Raw genomic sequence first — 19,645 nt, forward strand, 5'->3', positions numbered from 1 at the left:
ATTTAAAAGCAGTAGATGCATGTTGGCACTTCTCCAACCATTTCTGTTCTCTGTCCAACTTTTCCAGATTAACCAGCTATATGACAGGCCCTCAAAACTGCATCAATTTCCTTGAGGATCAGCAGGTGCCCTCCAAGCATGCCATGGGTATTTCAGGAGAGGTGTTAATAAGACTCATTTCCTAGGCAGATTGCTGTTCCATGTTTATATATGAATTAGCACAAATTATTTTCCCCTTGGTAACTTCCAGTTTTCTATACATATTTTTTGATCCTTATTAAATTTAAGTCCATGGTTGGGGATTGCAGGAGTCTGAAGAAGTATGAACAAGATTTTCAAGGTGATCTACTTGTGAGTTTGTGTTTCTTATTACCATTGCTGTAATAAATGAACAGGTGCCGCATAGAATAAGGAGAAGCACAAAGAGCAGTTTTTCATTTTTCTATGATTGCATGGCAGATAAAGAAAGCCTATTGGTTTGTTTCCTTTCCCAAACCACTTGCATTTGGTCCTTCCTCACTTCCACTTTCTCTTCCCTGCCAAACCAGGTGGAGCACAGGGAATGTGCAGCTTCTCAGTCATGCACAAAGCATTTCCAGACTTGCCAGAAAGAGGAAGAAATTGGATGACATAGATGGAATTCTCTTTTGTTTGATTTCCTTCCTCTCATTGCTGCTGTCATGAACATGTGAAAATTACCTCTAGCAAAACACTTAAGCTGAGATATAATCTGCCAAGGGAATTTGGGCATACAGTATCTGCTTAAAATAACAATAAATTAGACTGTTGGATGCCTTACTCTCAGTGCAGCTTTGAAAGTCTCTGGCTTTAAGTATAATTACAAATAAGATTTAAACAATGTCATTATTTATGCAAGCTCTCTATGAGTCATGAATTACATCTTTCTAAATTAATAAAAAGATTAATTTTCTCTTGTTTTCATTTCCATCATCCCCAATACCTTGCGGGGCAGAGCTTACAGAACAAACTGCTGCCGAACAAACCATTGCAGTGCGGAGGCTGCTGAGGAATGCTGCACTCCCTTGGTAGAGTGCATCCTTCCTGGGGGCACTGGCTGCCTGTTCAGACCTGCACACCTATCTGCTGGCTCTGGCTTGGACTGACTTGAAAGCACCCTCACTAGCTTGGCTTTGGCCTGTTTGAAAACAGCTTTTTGTGCTGGGGCAGCTCACCTGTCTATCTTGTCAGGTCCCCGTGGATTTTCCTGCCGCCCATATGTGCTCCAACATGTTCAGTGGCACCTGTAGCTGCACCATGGTGTGCTCTGCTCTGCTCTCCAGAGCAAACTCCTCACTCACCACAGAGGGACAGATGTGAGCAGTGGTCAGCAGGTGCTCTACAGCCCAGCAAACTTGGAGCCAGGCATGATTCCAGTCTGTGGGACATGCCACACTTAGGCAAGATCTTAAGCCTGCTCTGCACCTCCAACATGCATGCCCCACAGCAGAATGCTTGACAGAGTCCCTTATATCCAATCACTTCATCTGATGGTATCAATCTCAGTGCTTAGAGTTTGCAATACTTCCTGAATCCTCATTTACTGTAACTTTACTGACCACACAAGTATTTTGTAATACTGTGCATTGCCTTGTATACCAAACAGTACTGAGGCTGGTTTTCCCTTTCAGACTGGCACTGTTTTTATTTCCTTCTCCTAATGGGGGAATTCTAATGGGCATACAACTCAGGTGCTTTATTTTCTGCTTAATGTCTAACTCAAGAATAAATGAATGAAAGGATTTATGTGTTTCCTGAATGAAGTGCCTTTGATACCAGTGACTGAAGTGCAGGACCTGTGTGTGGACTACTGACTGTCCAGATTTAGGACTGAGTTACCTTTTACTTTTGAAATGGATTTTTTCTTTTTCTTCTCTCAGTGAGAAAGGATGTTCACAGGACAACAACATGCTTCTTCCTTTTGTGTTCCATTTGGTGGCTAAGCACATTCCTCCTGACCCCATCTCTTCAGCTGTTTAGGTATTTCTGTGCAAAAGAAGGGTGTTGGTAGGCAGAGAAAGATTCTGTTTGCTTTCTTTCAGTGTTAGTCCCTCGTGTTCAGCACCTCTGACTGATCTTGATTATCTCTGAAGATTTAACAGCTTTCTACTTCTTACATAACATCCTGAGATAAGGAATGGGTGTTAGATACTACCCCAAAAGCCAACTGCCACCAAAGTTCTGTGGTGTTTCATCTTACTAAATGCCTGACAGTGTTGGTTAACAGAAGAGAGAGTTGTAAGCGACAAGGGATAATGCACACATTTCCAAGTTTACAGATGCAGTGGAATAATACTGCTTCTGTATGGAGAGGAGGAGCTGCTATGGCTGACTCTGGACCTGTAAAGCAGATGGCTGTTCTGAAACAGGAAAGTCACTGTGGGAGAGAATGTGGAACAGAAAATAAAAGAACTTCATCAATTCCAATAAATGGAGACATGAATTGCAATGGAAGCAGTTTCTTTTAAACAGAGAGTATTTTGTAAGTTGGTCTTTCTCTGGATTACTCATTATTCTCCTCACCCCTAACTGTTTTAATCCATTGGCCATTTTGACCACACTTGAAGGAACACAATACTGCTGGAAGTTTCGTGGACATTTGGAGCCCGGGAAAGGAGGGAATCCCTGTAACATGAGCTTAATGTTTGAGATGTGAGAGAAACTACAAAGGCAAAATATTTTGAATATCCACCACCTCTGAAACAGCTTGGAGGTTGCTGTCTCAAACATAAAGCCCTAGAAAAACAGGGATCATTAGCTCCACTTTTAGGAAATAACCATTTGCTATAAACTTGCTGTGAACTGGCTTGTGGGATCTTGCCAAGGCTTTCTTTGAAAAAGATGTGGGCTTTTCTGAGCCCTGTGCTGTGGTTAACTCCTGATCTAGTGATTAGCTGTCCTGACTCCAAGGTGCACCTGTCATTAAGGAATTAATGCACATTTCATGAGCAGAAGCTGAACAAATTAGAGCCTTTTGCTGTTTATAGTTAAGGGGTGAAACTCCTTTAGCTGTATTGCAGTGTCTCCTGAAACAAGTGGAGGCTATGTCCTTTATTTCTTCTATTGAATTCTTAATTATCACAAATTAAGGTGTAGGTGACTTGCTGACGGCAATTTTCAAAAATCTGTCTCTTGAGAAATGAAGGGTTCAATACCACCCTATTTTTTTTAAAGCATGAAAACTTTCTATGCAAGGTGAAAGCAAGGAGTTTGTGTGTCCTGGAAAGAATGTGCAATTATTAATTTTTTCCCAGGTTCCTGTACTCATCTATTTTTTAAGCAATTCATTACTGAATACCCCAAGGGACATTTCATGAAATTTGGTATCACAATGAAGTTAGAGTTGGAACTGTATTTGTCACTGGGTGATGGTGAATTTAAGTTTGCCATTCATTGAGGGGCTGCAGCATGTCCAGAGAAGAGCAACAGAGCTGGGGAAGGGTCTGGAGAGTGAATCATGTAAGGAATGGCTGAGAGAGCTGGGAAAGGGGCTCAGCCTGGAGAAAAGGAGGCTCAGGGGGACCTTCTTGCTCTGCACAACTCCCTGACAGGAGGGGACAGCCAGGGAAGGGTGGGGCTCTGCTCCCAGGGAACAGGGACAGGACAAGAGGAAACAGCCTCAAGTAGCACCAGGGGAGACTCGGGTTGGACAGCACGAGGAATTTCCCCATGGAAAGGGTGCTCAGGTGTTGGAAGGAGCTGCCCAGGGAGGTGATGGAGTCCCCATCCCTGAAGGTGGCCAAGCTGGCACTCAGTGCTCTGGGCTGGGTGACAAGGTGGGAATCAGGCACAGGTTGGATTCCATGGTCTGGGACATCTTTTCCATCCTCAGTGATTCTGGGATCTCTGGGATGCCCTTAGCATGCTGCAGGGGCAGCAAGGTTTGATCTGTGGCAGAGGAGGAAGGCAGCTCCAGCAGCCCAGGCTAAGGCTTGGGGAAATGCTTGGGTCTCCTTCTGGGCTGCTCAGATGTATCCCTGTGCCTTTCCCTGTGTCCCTTTCCCCATGTTGAAACAGACAAAGATACTAACCTAAACGAGAAATACTTGGTATTTCCTCAGACAAAATCACTGTAGAAAAGATGTTTCCATTTGCACAATTTTTTGTTAAATACCCAATGCTTGCCAATATAATTTTGATATAATGTCTCCCACTATGACTATGCTCACTATGGTGTGTTAGCCACAGGAAATGTTTCCTTTTCTTCAATCCTGGTCTTTCCTTTGGAGTGGCAGTAAACTTTTGGCTCCTTGTTTTGTTTCACAACAGTAAAAACATAGGCAGGCCTGTCATATCACAGACAGTGGTTACTGTGAAATCAGACCTTCAATCAAAAGCCTTTATGTCTGCAGTATCAGAAGCTCAGCAGCCTTTATCACCCACCCACCATCTACAAATAAAATGTGAACGTGGAAAGTGGTTTAAATAGGTCTGCTTTACCAACAGAGAAATAAAAGCTGGCCTAAATCAGACAGACTCTTCACTAATAACAACAACATCAATGTTCCTGTCTGGTTTTTATTTGGGATGTACATCTTATAATTAATCTTCCTTCTCCTAATTTCCCTTTCATCTGGGGCTCTCCAAGCACTTCATGAGAACATAATAACCAAGCCCAACTGTATCTGTGACACACATGATTATTGTTATTATCTTCATTAGGCTAATGCAGACTCTGAAATTCTGCATGATCAAGTAACATACCCAAGGTTAAATAGTGATGTAGTGTCAGGATTGAGAACAGAGCAGCCCTGTCTCCTAATTCAGGGCTGAATTCAGGTTTTGCTCTGTCATCTAGGAGTGTACATCACTGTTCTGTTACCACAGCCCTTCTCATGAAGGCCCTGTGGCACTGCAGCATGGCAAAATCAAAAACCCTGCTGTGAAGGGTATTTTAGCTCCAGAAACTGCTGCAACTTGCACTGAATAAAGCATTCTATTAACAAAAAAACAAAACAAACAGGAGAAGCCCTTTTTGTGCTGTGAGGACTTCCTGGTCTCACTGTAGTGACATGCCCACACCACTGACTCCTTGCAGTTCTGGAGAAGCCCTCGCTGTCATGCTTAATTTAGTGTCCCCTATTCTCATCTGAGTACACACTCTCATGCAGGTATAAGGTTTTATCCACAGATTTTTGCTAAATCAGCTGTGGACCTATTGTAGAACATAGTAAATTCTTTACTAGATCATTTTAAGATGCATTTCAATATCTCCTGTGACAACTCCAAAGTTGGTTTCTTTTCTCTAATAGTGCTGTGGGTAAGCTGTGGGTTCCTTAACAAGCTTTTGTGCCCTACACAGATCTTTGAATACCTGTGTGCTCTTACTAATTACCTGTACAAAGCCACTTGCTTTGTCAGTGAGATGAATTTAAAGACATCTTGCTTAGAATAACTAATGGGCAGTTGGCACCTTACTCAGTGGTGACCTGGCACAGCTTGACCAGGACCCAGAATGAAATAAAAACACTCAGTGTGTTTCTGTGGGAGATAAATGCATGTGAGGAGTGTCACATTGCTTTGTGCTCAGGGAAAGGTGTTTTAATCTGTGGGAGATGTTGGAGTGGGCAGTGATGGGGGGGGCATTTCCACTCATACATAAATTAAAAAACGCCATGGTTAGAGCTCTGAGTGGCTGCTGTAATGCTTGTGACAGAAAGCTCAGGGTGGTTCCAGGAACCAACATGGGCAGTGTGTAGGGCTGTAACCCCATTCAGCCTCATCTGTGGGAAAAGAATCTCCCTCAGAGCATGTGAGGATAAAACAGGACCTTCAGATTTATTTACATCATGCAGAAAGTAGGTTTCTTGCAGATCAGTGCACTTGTGATGGAAGAGTTCCTCAAATGAGGGAGTGGATGGAGAGAAGGAATAGGAGGAAGGGAATGTGTGTTGGATATGAGAAGCTGCTGTAGGGATCACAGTGCCCTCCAGATCAGGGTGGTGAGGGGACCCCAAAAGTCCTAATGGTGGTGCCCTAGAGAGAACAGGGAAAAGAGGTGGATGAAAGGAAGTATTGTGTACTGGTGGCCTTGGAGCAGCTTTATCCTCCCTCTTATGAACACAGGCTGAGAGAGTTGGGCTTGTTCAGCCTGAAGAAGAGCAGGCTCAGGGGAGACCTTAGAGCCCCTTCCAGTGCCTAAAGGGGCTCCAGGAGAGCTAAAGAGGGACTTTGGACAAGGGTCTGGAGCAGCAGGACAAGGGGGAATGGCTTCCCACTGCCACAGGACAGGGTTAGATGGGATATTGGGAAGGGATTCCTGGCTGTGAGGGTGGTGGGGCCCTGGCACAGGGTGCCCAGAGCAGCTGTGGCTGCCCCATCCCTGGCAGTGTCCCAGGCCAGGCTGGACAGGGCTTGGAGCAACCTGGGATAGTGGAAGGTGTCCCTGCCCATGGCAGGGGTTTGGAACAAGAGGAGCTTTAATATCCATTCCAACCTAAACCATTCCATGATTCTTTATGCAGGATGACAGATTCATGAACCTACCTGCCATGTTCAGCAGCAGTCTCAGGGTGTTTAAAGCATCTGTCTAAGAGTAAAAGCTATTCTGGGATTACTAAAGTTAGGGTAAGTATTTTTAGCTGAGTCCAAAAGCTTCTTCATCTGGAATTTTAAACAAGGTTTAGGTAGCTACTTGAAACAGTGGGGCTTTGGGTTCTTTTACAGATTTCCTGTTGTCTTAAAAGTGAGTGGCAGCACCAAGTTTGTATCACAGTTTTATCCAGGTTTTAGTCTGTGGAGGAGATGCTATAGACAATTCCAGCTTTTCCTGCTTGTGCACTTAAAGCCTCATGAGCCTGTCCAGATCTAGAGGGAGATTTGTGTAGTGGACTTTAACATTGCACAGCCACTTGTGAAAATCAGTGTACAGGAGCACTGAAGATGTGCTCCTACACCCCTGTGCTGGCATGAAGCTGATGACAAGAGCTCTTTGTTAGCCCAGGACCACGACAGTGGATGTTTTGTTCTTTGACTGAGAAATCTGAGTTGTGCATTGCAGAAACCTGCCTGGAATCTACCTGACATTCCCTGATGGGGAATGCTGCTTTGCTCCTGGCTGCTGCTCTTCTGCAGATTGCTCTGCACAAGGTACCCCTGCATCTGGCATCTCCCTTGCATTTTGTAAAACATTCTTTGTGGGGAAAAAGAATAGGAAGCTCCTTACAATTACATACAATATATCAGTGTGCCCTGGACAGCTTGTGATGTTCCAAAATAGCTCTGAGGCATTGCCAAGCAGAAGCAAAATGCAAATGAGAGATGATGCAGTCACTTGGAAGTATGTCCAATCTGAGTGCATGTTTCTACAGATTTGATAGAAATCTTTTGAACTGGAGAAATTAGCTGTCATCTGGTGTAAATCATCAGTCACTAATTACCCCCCAGTTGTTCATTCAGTCTCTTGTGTCACAGAAATGTGCACGGCTGTAGGAGAAAAGGAAGTGGGTAAAAAACCCCTCACTTGCTAGAGTGAGGAACTAGAAAACATTAACTAGAAAACATTTCACCTTCACAACCTTGAAATTTGCTTTTTTTTGTCTCTCTGATTATTTTTTTAGTTTAACAGTTGGAATTTAATTTTATTATTGTGAGATAATATCAATGAGATCCAGAGACACAGCTGCTTGTACATGGAAATGCATATAAAAGCCCAGGCTTTTTGGTGGGATTTGTGTTCCCAACCTGCCTGAAAACCTCAAATCCAACAGGTGGTGTGTCAGAAGTGTAACATAGCAGGTTCTCATGGTCTGTCTGAGTGAGGTGGCTGCAAAGTGCTTGTGCTTGCATAGACTTGGGTTTGGAACTGTTACCCTCATGCCATGCACAATTAGTTCTCAGTTTAGTGCTGTTAAAATATTTGCATGTGCTTTGACTGGGTCCAAGTGATTAATACCCACCTATTTACTTAATAAAGTAGCATCAAGCATTCAGTAGAATAGGGTAATATGCTTCAAATGTAGTTGGTTAAAATATATACTTTTATAAAAGTAAAGGCATCAAACTGATTCAGAGAACAAGAGCCCAGTCATTCTGTATTTCTCTAGAGCTCAAAAATGCCTCTTTCCTTTCTTGATTCTATCTAGTCAGAAAGCCATGAGGTTAGAACTGTGAGGTCCACAACCACATCCACACAAAGCCAGCAAAAATCTCCAAAATCTCTCCAAAAAGAGATTTTGTAGATACTTATTTTAATTTCCTTGCAATTTGTGGCTCATGCCAGTTCCCTGACTCATCGTCACCCCGGTATGGTGATAAGCCAAGTTTTCCAATAAGGAAAACAAGGGAGCAGTGAGTCACTGACTGAATTCATATGCACTTGATTTGCTCTATCATTATCCATACTGGTTTTATTTATTTTAATTAGTTCATATACAAAGTCTCTGAGATATGTTTCACTGCATGAATTAGCTCAACTTGTTAGTCTTGTCTAAAGATTAGAAAGGCAGAAGACAAGTAGAGCTTTTGGTGGCAGGCCCAATTTTTTCTGCTACAGAGTCCACAAGGAGAATGTGAACTGGGGAAGCATCTGAATTTTCTGAGATTTGAATAATTGAAATAATAACATTATTTTTGAGGCTCTCCTCTTTGATGTGAAAATCTGGTGAGGCTGCTGCTTAGATCTAAAATGTCCCAAGAGTAGTTTTTTCCTCTGGTAAAGATTGTGTTTCACTCTGTGTTTGCATGAGATAAAAAACCCCAGAAATTGGGTCTAAACTGAGTCCTGAGCTAGAGATGTGTGAGAGAAAGCTCTGGCCAGCATTGTCTGAAAGCTGTTAATGATTCCTATCCTTTCAGGTGACTAATATAAACCTCAGCTACTCCTTCAGTTTCTGTTGGTTTTGCAGATTTGTAAGAGCTCCTGATTTTTCCCATTCCACATAAAGGAACTGTTCCAAGTGTCAATGAATAAGTTTGGTTTTAAGTTCAGGTCTAGGTGCCAACTCATTTTAGTCTGTCCTTTGAGCCAAATCCTGTCACTTATCTCTAATTGAAGTCTTCCCTTGGCTTGCAGGAGCTGCCAGGCTGATTAAGATAGGCTAAGCAGGAGTCTGCAAGTGAGATGAGGCAGGGGTGAAATGAGGGATCTCCTTGCAGGGAGCTGTGTCCCAGGTGGAGAGCAGAGTGAAGTGGCACTCTGAGCTTCTCAGATTTGGCCTATGTCATTTTTAAGTCTTACTGCTGAGAGCTGTTGTTGCAACGGGTCATAAATGGAAAATCATCCATGTTTTGGAATTCATTTCAGCTCTTGGTTTCATGCTGGCCAAATATCCCATGCTCCCTATTTGACAGGGACATCCTTCCCAGCCACAGTCCTGGGAACAGACCTACACTGTAATTAAGGAGATGAAGGATTTGATTAGGGTGTGGGTTTACCAATGAGGCACCCAGCATTTGGCAGCCATGGTTGCACTCAAACTCCTATTTGTTTTGTTTTGGTTTGTTTTTTTAATCCCAGCAAGACTGGCTGTCCTGTGCTGCCTTCCCTAGACACCCTGACCCTGTGTTAATGATGCCTTGTGCTAATCGATTCGACACCTGATGAACTTTTTTATCTCCTCCCAGTCTTGCAGGCAATTCTGTGCTCAGACTTTGCATACCACATTACAGTGGAGTTTGAGCTGTGTGAGAGAAACCATCATTTATTACTGCCACAGTAAGAAGTTGCTTTTTTAATATACTTCTTCTCCATGTTCTTGATTAATCACATTCCTTTTTTTTTTTTTTTCCTGATGCTTAATTACTTGTTACATGCTATGCAAGAAAGCCAGTAGTAGCCTTTGGGAATGAATGAATAAATGAATAGCTCAGATACTTCCCTGCTGATACTATAATAATGACAAAACATTGAATGAAAAAGTGGGTGTGGCAGGTGGTGTGAGTCTCTGAGGATAACATTGGTTTTGATTCAGAATAAGGCATGTCACTTCAGACAGGCATTTCTGTTTCATTTCCCAAGCAGTAGTGTGTGCTTTGCAGTGCTCACAGCACCTTCCAAAAACCCACTGCAAATGCTGCTTGGGGTGAACAGCAATTCCTCTGCTGTGTCCTGGCAGTCCAAAACCATCATCTGAGACAAGGCTCCACCTTCTGCAGGCAGTGGGGGGCTCTCAGTGCCTGTGGAGGCTTTGAACTCTCACACTTCTCTGGGGTTTTGTTAGGAAATGGCTGGAGCTTTGTCAGGGGAGGTTTACACTGGATATCAAGAGAACCTTCTTCCCCCAGAGAATGCTGGGCACTGCCCAGGCTCCCCAGGGAATGCTCATGGCCCCAAGGCTGCTGGAGCTCCAGGAGTATATGGACAATGCTCTCAGGCACAGGGTGGGATTGTTGGGGTGTCTCTGCAGGGCCAGGAGCTGGACTCAGTGGTCCCTCTGGGTTCCCTGCAGCTCAGGATATTCTCTGATTCTGTTCTGTGATTTTTAAGCACCTGTTTCCCATCCTGTGAATGACATCAGGACCCTGGCTCACTCTGAGCAGCTCAAGCTGCTGGGATTGTCTCTTCCCCACACTATTACTCAGGGAAACCCTTCCTAAGCCTGCTGTGGGTGTTGGCAGTTGCTTTTCAGTGCTTTATAGGTCACGAGTTTCATGCATTCCAGTGTGAGCAGATCTTAGGAAACCCTTGTTTTGATTTGTCTAATTGCTGGGTTTGTTTTGTTTGTTTCTTTTTAATCCTGCAGCATTATTTTGAAACCAAAGACTGTTTTGCCAGTGTGTATTGTCATGTCATGCAACAGTAGAAACTAGTTTTGCAGAAAGAAATTCGGTGTTTATGTCCTAAGGAAGCTCCTGTCAATGTTTTCAAGCCAGATGTCACCAGGCATTTATCAGTACTTGAAGAGCAGGCAGGGAATGCTTTCATGGCAATCCAAAGAAGGTAGTACTGCATTTATATTCTAGACTTGCTAGTTCTGGCAGCAGTGGGAATTTATCTTGAGGTACAAATATCAGTAGGGCTACCATGGTGGTTTTCTGCAGCTGAATATTTAAATAGGGCTCGAATTGTGATGCTGGTGTTTAATAGCTGGTGGGTGGCTGAGCTGAAGCAGCTTGTTTGAAGCTCAGGGATCAGTGTGTGAACTGCTGCTACACCTTGGGGTTGCACTGAAGATATAATCACAGAGACTTCAGAATAAACTTCTCTCCACCTAATCTTTTCACATGTCTCTGAAGAGACAGGTGTGTTGCACCACTCCTCTGCCTCCTTGATGCTTTATTTGAAGGAGGTTGAATATGGCTGCAGGCATGAGGAAGAGCCTGATGGGAGGAAGGTGGTTTGTGTCTTGAATGGATAGAAGGCCAGGGCTTGGCTATCCCTTCTTAGCTGCCTCCTCCTGAGGAAGCTGCTCCTGGAAGAACCAGGGACCACAGTCTGGGAAAAAAATGCCTTTATAAGGAAGAGGTAGCAAGAGGTTACAGAACAAACAGTACTGTCAGTACAGAGTCTGTGCTGGCTGTCAGGGAGCTGAGAGTGTGAATCTGGGGTCCCTAAAGAGAGGTCCAGACCTGCAGTGGGGCAGGAGGGAGGGTGCTGGGGTACACATCCTGTGTCCTGTGGAAAACCATCATTTTTCCCCATTAAAAAATGCCTTTAAAAATGAACATGCTTTCTTAAGTAAGTAGTTATGTTGGCCAGTGGTGTTGCAGCACACACAGTATTTAAAGAATGTGAGCTGCAAACCTGTGCCTTTACTTTTGTGGCTCTGCACTCTGTGCACAGGCCAACTCTGCATTTTGCACCTGCCTTTGAAGCAGTTTGAAAGCAAATAACGATGTTTTATTTTGATGATTGGAAAATGGGGCTGTCCCAGGGAAGCTCTAATGTCTCTTTGTTTTGAAATTGTCATTTCTCTGTGGTTTAGCTTATGGACACTGTTTCTTATTGTGGCAATGTTTACAGGCAGCAGTATTTGATGAAGAGCCCATGTAGAATGCTGCAGCTTTTGTTTTGTTGTAGCTCAGATTAGGGACACAAAACTTTTCTAGGTAAGCAGCTTGCCTCATACCTCATCTGTACCACCTACCTCCCTGTTTGAAGTGTGAACCATGTGCTTCCAGGAAAATTTGGCTTTCCCAAAGGACTTCCCCTAAAACAGAGATAACCTGGGCCATTAAATGTGGATTTGCATTCCAAAAGCCTCAGAATCAGGTATTTTACAATCACTGTTTGTGAAATGGTCATTTAAAAATATCAGCAGTGCTCTAGAAACCTCTGACCTGTGAGTGGATGAGGTCAGGCATGGCCCTTTCTATCTGTGATCTCCATGACCTTTTGTCCTCCAAATTGCTCCTAAAAGTCTTCTTCATGCCCAATGCCCACAAAACTGCTTGTGGTAGCTGCCTTGGTGTCTGTCAGGTGCTTGGACTTTAGACCTGGTAAAAGTCCCCTAGAGCTGGCTGCAGTAACCAGCCCTTGCTCTTCACTCTGGCTTCCCCAGTAACCCAGTTTCCTGGGTGTCCCTGTGCCCATCTTGATAAGCACTCCTGGCTGGCTGCTGCCTGTGTTTCATCTCACTGAGCTCCAAATCTACATCAGCATTAACAGCATCTGGTTCAGCACTGGGATGCTTTGGGAGATTGGCACCATGTTTTCTGTATGCCCAGTCCTGAAAATACAGAATGTACTTAAGAAATGATAGGTGGGAGCACACAAGGTGCCATGTAATCATACAGACATCCCAAATGGCCAGCAGCCCTCCAGAGAGGTGCTCAGGAAGACTGGTGCCTGCTGGCTGCTCTTGGCTATTTTCAGATCCTCCTGGGTCATAGGTATGAGCTTTCATGCAAGAAAGACCTTGCCAGCCACATGTGGTGGCTTCACCTCTTGGATTGCATCAGGTGCTGTGAGACACAGCACTGCAAGCAATATTGTCATTGTCTGGAGCCTGGCTCCAGCTCTCTCCCTTCCCAGCATCTACAAGCAGAAGGGAAAGTCAAAAGCTCTATCATTTTCCTGTATTTTCCCCTGGTCTATCATTGCTTAATTGTATCCCTAAATCTTATTAAATTCTGGGGTGAGTCACTGCCACAGGGAGGTGAAAACAGAGCTGAGTGAATTTAAGAGAGGAGGAGTGTCTTCCCAGTGGCTGAGCAGGAAAACTCCCACAGCAGAGAACTACTATCACTTCATAGGTGTGTTGCATCATCTGCCTGCTGTTGCCTCTAATTTAATGCTCTAAACCCAAATCAAAACACCTATAGTCCAAAGAGAATATAAAATAACTTGGAGTGGGAAATCCATTCCAATTAGACATGCAGATCTCTCTTAATCATCTGAGACCTTCTTCCCAGGTCACACAGGACTTATAATTGTGGTTCTACATTGTCCTGTTGGATTGACTCTCCACAGAACCTACTTTCCTCTCCACCACCAGGATAAAATTGTAGGATTAATCCAAGTGTCTGCACGTCTGTGTCTGAAATGTATTTCATTTGTGGCTATAGGAGTTTGAGCTGGTAAAACTCATTATGGTCTGTAGGACTGTGAAACCACTGTCACTGGACAAATTACTTGTCACACACTGGAAACTCTCCTCTACTTTTCTGTGTAGGCACTATTATATTGCCCCCTGCTTTCTCTTCTAGTTTCTGATGCAAATCCATAAAAGACTGTTTTCCATCACATCCCAGGCTTCTGCTTCTCATAACTTTTAGAAGTTTAATGTGCCTCTTTGGCATTCTGTCATGGCTGGGAATATGTTGCTGATGGCTGGAGAGCCACCTTTCAGGGTGCTGGATGGAGCTCTTGACATCTCTGTGTATTCCCTCAACATCTGTGTGTATTCCCTCATGGAATATATTCCATCTAGTCCAACCCCCTGCTCAGCTGCAAGCAATGAGAAGGATATTTCACTTCTGTGCAGTGTGGGATCAAGCAGTACTGGAGCACAAAGTGCTCAGAGCTGGTTAAGCTCAGTGAGGTTTCTGAGTTGGGTTGCATGAGAAAATTTTTGTTGGTTTTTTTTTTTTTTTTTTTGTGGAAGGGTAGAACACCAAGAGAAGCAGGTAAGTCAGCTACACCACAGAGGGGTTTGCTAGGCAAATGCAAATTTATTTTTGTTCATCAGTGCTGCCTGGATAATGGTATCTCAATTGTTGATGAAGGAAGCCAGAGAAGCACAGTCAAAAAATCCCAGGGCACTTTGTAAATGGAGTTAAATCTGCCATCCAAGAGGAAGCAAAGAAATTCCTCTTGAAATTGTAGTAAACAGCAATGTTCCAAAGGAAAAAAAAAGGCCAGGGGAACACTGTGTCAGGGTGGATGTAACCAGGCAATTAATCCTTCAGAAAATTCTAGAATCACAGAATAATTTAGGTCAGAAGTGACCTCTGGAGATCATGTAGTCCAAGCCCCCTGCTGAAAGCAGGGTCATCTAGAGCAGGTTGCACAGGACTGTGTCCTGTTGGTTTTTGAATATCTCCAGGGATGGGGAACCCACAATCTCTCTGAACATCCAAGCTTGACCTTCCTCAGAGTAGAAATTAATTTTCTTATGTTTAAATGGAATTTCCCAGATTTCAGTTGTTGCCCTTTGCCTCTTTAACTGGGCACCAGTGTGAGGAGCCTGGCTCTGCATTTACCCTCTTTTATCAGTAATGACAGACATGAATTAGGTTCACATCCTTCCCCACGCCAGCCTTCCTGTTTGGGGCTAAATAGTCTGATGAGAGAGTGGGGAAGGGGAGTTATTGCAGGAGGCTGAACTAGTGTTTCTGGGCAGATACTGAGGCCTAAAGCCCACCTGAATGCTGTCCTGAGTAAAGGGTGATGTACAAGTAGTACAGAATAGCTCAGATGAGCTTTCTTGCTTTTATTCCCCTTCTCTCCATCTTCTTCTTTTCCTTTGGTATCTTTAATTTATGACTGTTCCCTTGGCATTGTCCCACATGTCTTCTGGGAATAGTTATCTCTGGGTCTTTTATCTCTCTGTGTTTGTCACTTAGTGTGATCTTGGCAGTCCCAAGAGCTAGGACATTTATGGTGAGTGATTCAGGTTGGTGCTCAGGTGATTTCTGTAACCTGCACAGATGGGAAAAATTACTTTGGATAAAGCCTCAGATCAGAATTTGAGCTGGAGGTGAACTTCTACAGATGTTCAGTGTAGTTAGAGAATGGTTTTCTTGTTTTTAAAAAAGAAACTTGCATATCCTCAGGTTTGGGGAAGACAATAGTCTAAATAAGGAAGTCCCAGATCCAAAGAGAGCACCAGCCTCTGTTCCAGACCCAGGAAGTCAGATGCTGGTTTTTTAGACCACTGACAAATATTCATGCCTGAGGTTCTGCATCTGAGACCACTGGACCATGTAGAGCTTGGCAAACCTGTGTGTCCCCAAGTGAGTTATTACAGCTCTGCTGTGGGTTTTCCTATTGCTCTGTTGGTTACAAAAACATGCCTGTCCCACATACCTGATGTTGCATGTGTCAAAATGTTTGGTACAAAAATGTTAAATCTAGTTGAATGTGTAAATACTTTAATACCTGTTAATTTTACTTGTACTAATTAATATATTGAGGTTCAAGTAAGACAGAAGATTAAGTTTGGTTCTCCTTGTAGTTGCTTTAAATCTGAGTGTCTGGTCACTTACTTGCCTTTACTAAGGTATTTTAAATATATTTGTTATATTTGCTTTGAAAGTAAAAACTCCCCAGAACTAGTTAAATATGAAACCTTTCATCATTGCTATCAATCTGTCATATCTCCTCCCAGCAGAGATTTGTTAAAACTTGTCTTGGATTCAATCTGTCTTGTCAAACCATTTGAAGCACCTTAACTGCAGAATCAGTTTCCCTGTATTTCTGTGAAATAACAGAAGTAAGAGGTCTGGATTATGGAAAAAAAAACAAAAACAAAAACCACACACACAAAAAGAAAAGCCTGATCTTACTCAAGTAGAAAGGAAAGACCGGTTTCCATTCATCAGGATTTTATTCCCAGGCTCATTACTTGATGTTGCATCTCTGCTTTCATTGTAGTAGCTCAAAATTACTGAGTGTGCATGTACAGGGAAAAAATGCAACTTTAGAAGTTATGTGTTTAAACTGGAATTTGAAGCTTTGCTGATGCATCACGAAAGGTTTGAGTTGAATGCTTTTCAAAGGCTGAAGGCACTGAGCAGATTCTCTGTTTTCCTTGTAGGTGTGTTACTAGACATCCAGCAGCACTTTGGAGTTAAAGACAGCGGGGCTGGCTTGTTACAGACAGGTAAGAAAGAGTTTCTTCTCTCACTGGGCTTTGTAACATTCCACTTGTCCCATGGGTGCCTACAGATTTCTTCATTGTGATGCATGGCAATACTGGTTGTGAAATCTTCTCTTAGAAAGGTGAATAAATCTACTCCTACTGGGAAGCTAAATGAACATGAGGATTTTTTTGCCCTGGATTTGCTGTTGGGAAGGAGATTGGGTCTCAGAATGACTTGAGTGTAGAATGAACCAAAAGCAAATGAACCTAATAATTTTATTTACAAGACCTAAATTCAAACAGGAGATGGTTACTTCCCCTAGATTAGCAAACTCATGATAAACCAACAGCAGGATCCTGTTCACTTCTTTAGGTTGGTAATAAGTGTGATGTATTTTGCCCTTCAAGTGCTTGAAGAATCTGCTGAATGGACAGTCCCTGGGAGCATGGTGTGGCATGAAAATGTAAAACTCACTGGGGCAAGAACCTGAGGATGAAAGCTGTAGGCAAAGCTAACAACCACTGCATCCATGAGAACTCATGGATTAATAACAGCCCCAGAATTTTGGTGCTCTTAGCTTCCAACATCTCTCTTATTGTGTAAGGAAGGATTATTGCAATTCTGATATCCTTTTAATGAAGCAGGAATTCTCCTGTCTCAGACATCTTTAGGCAGAGCTGAACAACCCCAGGGAACCCCAGCTTCTCTGGCTCTGGTCCTGGGGTGGCTTAGAGGAGGGTTTGTATCACTGGGCTGCAGGGGATGACACTGAGAACCAGTCTCATGTACACACCAGAGATGTTTGATCCTCGTGGAGAGTTGAAAGGAGTAGCAGTATTTTAAAGAAATGCAGTATTTAAAGAAAACAGTCTGGTTTGAAACCTCCTACAGAACTATTAATTAGAGTTACAAATTTGTGGTGCTATGACTGTCTTGTCACTGTCATCTGTCTGAGGGAACCACACTGGGACAATTGCATGTCTGAAAAAGTGAGAATTTAGGTTTTGAAATAGTGTGCCAGCAAGACACGTTCTCCCATGCTATCACAGTGGATATCAAACACCTGTCAGGAGCTTGGCTGTGAAATTGTGGCCAACACTGAATTGTATAAAATCATTCATTCTTTATGATCACACTAAAGGTAAGACTATTCTGGAGCTCTGTCAATTATCTTTGATTTCAAACTATGTGAATCACTGCAATATCCCCTCCTATTTATTCCCTGCAGCCCATGGCACAGCAGGTCCTCACCTGTGGTTGCAGCTTCTTGGTAATGTTGTAATACAAACAATTTGTATTAAATTTTTTTAAAATGCTGTCCTTGTGGGACAGCAGAGCTCAGCTCAGCTGATGTGAGCAGCATGTGTCCAGAACAGAAGGTTTCAGCTCTAGAAGTGTCACTGATTACAAGTAGCATCAATCAGTTCTGCCCAAAATGGCACTGGTTGTCTGTCAGATTCTTTTCTACAGCAATTACTTGTATTTATTTATTGTACTCAGAGGAACAGGTCCTCAATGTATCATTAGACATAAAGTGCTTTTAAGAAAATATTCTGGTGGAAAAGGACACTTGCCAAAGCATGTATTTAATCTTCATTCCCCTTCCATCCATTCAGTGGATGAAATCCTTCAGAAGATTATTCACTGACAGTAAGTAAAAGCTAACTTCAACAGGATATTCATTTGTTAATTGCAAGCTATGTTATTTATTTCTCTGGCAAACACACAGGGCATCTGAAAACAGCATCACTGAGATACTGCAGAATTGCTCTTGAGTGTGTCAAATATTCTAACAGGTAATTCTTGCTTTAAGAAAAGCAGTGTTTTCTCTTGGGTTTTTCTACTGATCTGAAAACTGAGGGCTTGAGTTTGTTCCTGCAATATAGATAATAATGTACTAATCACAGTGCTATCAGAGGAAAAGAAAACACCAGAAAAACATCAGAAAATAAAACACCATCTCATGTAAATAAGGGTAGAGGCACATAACTGAAAGCTTATTAAGTCTATTACTCCAGCTTACCAAGTTTCTGTGCTGGCAGGTGGCCCAGATATCCTTAATGCTGGTTAAATATAAGATGATGCTCTAAACCACCACAAACATTGCTTCTAATATTTTGTCTTTTCTCTAAATCTGACTTCTCAATATTAAAATTAGGGGAAATGGTGCAGAGTGTAAAAGCACTTGCCCAGGGTTGCAGAAGCCTGGAGCAAAGGTGGGGCCAGCCAGGTGTCTCCCACTCTTCTGCCTTAACCCTGAACAGGTCCTTTGCCAGCAGAGACACAAATATTGTTTGCTTTCCATGAGGTGGTCCTGCTAACTCATTGAGTGGTGTGAGACAAAAGACTTCATCCTGATTATATCCTCTGAATAAAGAGTGGATTAGTCCTCAGGTTGTTAATCCTACATCTAAATCAATTTACAGCATTAATGAGGGGAAGTGAAATTTAGTATTTGCTGGCAGTTCATGTCAGGCATCAAAAAGGCAATAAAATTAAAAAAAAATTTAAAAAAATTTTAAAAACCTTGTGACTGAGAAACAAGGTTGCACAAATTTTTAGGGGGAAATGGTTCTGAAAATCCAAATAGGAAGTGGGGAAAAGAAATCCACCAAGGGTAATGTTTGACCCTGTCTTCATCCCACACCCCAGTCTTTGCAGGCACAGCTGCTCTGGTATCTCTGTCCCTCTCATCACTGGTCAGCCAATCCATACTCAGCTTCTGATGCTGTCTGGAAAGCAAAGGTTACTTGTTCCTTAGGAATTGCAGACACAAATAGAATTTTTGTCTTCTTTCGTATGAATCCTGACATACAAGCTGCTCTTTAACCAAGAGATAATGTGAACTGGTTAGAGGGACATTGTTACTCCCTGTACAGAAAAATCAGGCCAATCCAGCCTCATCCATAATGGAGAGAAGCAGACCATGGTAGTCTCTCCAGCCAGGATCCTGTGACAGCAGAGGACACGGTGACAGATGGAGCACAACTGCTGCTTGCTCAGTAGCATTCTAGAGTAACACACATAAAACTGATTTGAGCTTCACTTATCTCCAGATGATGCTGTAATTGTGTGCTGATCTTCCTTGTTAAAGCACTGCATATGCAGTTGTGTAAATATTGGATCTGTTTGCCCTCCCATAATCTGCATCCAAGCGTTCTTGTGCTTCTCAGTTCTTGCTGGCTGCTTTTCCCAGCCAAAGGATAAACCTGGCTCAGCTCAGAAGGTGGTAGAGCATCTCTGTGCCTACTTGAGCTGTACAGCTGTAGTCAGTCAATGCATTTATAAACCAAACCATACAAAAATCTTAACTAGGTGTGCAGTCAGGTAGGAGTAGCTACAGAACTACAGGCCACTAGGAACACAAAGACTAAGAAGGTAAACAACTTCAAAAGTGTGTTATCCTTCCATAGACTATACCATGGGAATAATGCCCCACTGC

The 19,645-nt window shown here is 42.9% G+C and overlaps 1 protein-coding gene across 3 annotated transcripts in view; it reads left to right on the forward strand.

Moving 5' to 3' along the window:
• Positions 1-19,645, forward strand: part of LOC130260965 (sphingosine-1-phosphate transporter SPNS2-like) — a 131,705-nt gene that overhangs the window by 20,051 nt on the left and 92,009 nt on the right. For all 3 annotated transcript variants that reach the window (XM_056506790.1, XM_056506792.1, XM_056506791.1), the window contains exon 2: positions 16,158-16,223. In XM_056506790.1, the coding sequence (XP_056362765.1) occupies positions 16,158-16,223 (66 nt within the window). The remainder of the gene's footprint in view (positions 1-16,157; positions 16,224-19,645) is intronic.

This window comes from Oenanthe melanoleuca, chromosome 19 (assembly GCF_029582105.1).
Source record: "Oenanthe melanoleuca isolate GR-GAL-2019-014 chromosome 19, OMel1.0, whole genome shotgun sequence".
Taxonomy (NCBI): domain Eukaryota; kingdom Metazoa; phylum Chordata; class Aves; order Passeriformes; family Muscicapidae; genus Oenanthe; species Oenanthe melanoleuca.